At 37.0% G+C, this 1,191-nt stretch overlaps 1 protein-coding gene across 1 annotated transcript; it reads right to left on the bottom strand.

The window, feature by feature from the left end:
* Positions 1–241: 241 nt before the first annotated feature.
* LOC115924802 (histone H2B.2, embryonic-like) lies at positions 242–525 on the bottom strand (the record flags this gene model as incomplete). The annotated part of the gene is made up of 1 exon (XM_030987644.1): positions 242–525. A coding segment is annotated over exon 1 (261 nt), but the record flags the coding sequence as incomplete, so codon positions are not given.
* Positions 526–1,191: the final 666 nt, after the last annotated feature.

Below are 1,191 nucleotides of genomic sequence, written 5' to 3'. Positions count from 1 at the left end.
TACTATGTTGCTAAGTTATATTATACTGCAAATAAGTTTGTGTTTAATTATGTTTATGTAAAAGCATCAATATTGAACACGTTTATTTTATTTAATTGTATATCATGGTTTGTATTACACATCTGGAGAAATAAAACAAAAATTGTTTTTAAAAAAAAAAGTGTATGCTAGTATATTTTTCTTGAGTTGAGAATGTTAGCAGACATCCACTGAGTGAGGAGTGTGGGTGTGTGTGGGGGTGGGTGGGTGAGTATGTGTTGTACTGAGCGAGGCGGGAAGATTCGCCGGCAATTCGCTCGAAGATGTCGTTGACGAAGCTGTTCATGATGACCATGGCCCGACTGGAGATGCCGGTATCTGGATGAACCTGCTTGAGGACTTTGTAGATGTAGATTCCATAACTCTCCTTCCTTTTCCTGTTCCTCTTCTTGCCACCGCTGGGCCGAGGGGCCTTGACTGCCTTCTTGGAGCCTTTCTTAGCAACTTGAGCTGTTGGAGCCATGATGAATTGAGGTTTTCTGGTCTGTAAAGGGGGGCGAGTACTAACTTTAGAAAAGATGAAAAAAAGCATTTTTAAGTATAGGGATGAGGAAAAGAAAATAGCAATTAAAATGGGAAAGCTAGGATCACATTTTTTAAAGTGGGAGCAGCTTAAGATTAATTAAGATTTGCTTTCTTCTCCACCGTGAGCTTGTTAAAAGCGTAACTCGATTTTGCGGCCTGGATAACTTATTTAGTATATTTTTCTTAAGTTGAGAATGTTGGCAGACATCCACGGAGTGAGTACTGTGTGTGTGTGTGGGGGGGGGGGGGTGGGTGGATGGGTGGGTGAGTATGTGTGTGAGTGGGTGAGTATGTTTGTGTGATAGAGGGTGAGTATGTCTGTGTGATGTAGGGGGCAGGGAGGGGGCAGGATTGTTTCAGTAAAATTATCTCCAGATTTGTTTTTTTTTTGTAATATATAAGTAAATAACATTTACAATTGACATATTATGTTTAGGTACTTATACGTTTACTTTGTTGTTAAGTTATATTATACTGCAAATAAGTTTGTGTTTAATTATGTTTATGTAAAAGCATCAATATTGAACACGTTTATTTTATTCAATTGTATGTCATGGTTTGTATTACACATCTGGAGAAATAAAACAAAATTGTTAAAAAAAAAAAATAAAAAAAAAAAAAAAGAAA

The sequence above is a fragment of the Strongylocentrotus purpuratus genome, unplaced genomic scaffold (assembly GCF_000002235.5).
Source record: "Strongylocentrotus purpuratus isolate Spur 01 unplaced genomic scaffold, Spur_5.0 spur5_scaffold_16, whole genome shotgun sequence".
Lineage (NCBI taxonomy): Eukaryota > Metazoa > Echinodermata > Echinoidea > Camarodonta > Strongylocentrotidae > Strongylocentrotus > Strongylocentrotus purpuratus.
This window is presented reverse-complemented; position numbering and strand designations above follow the sequence as displayed.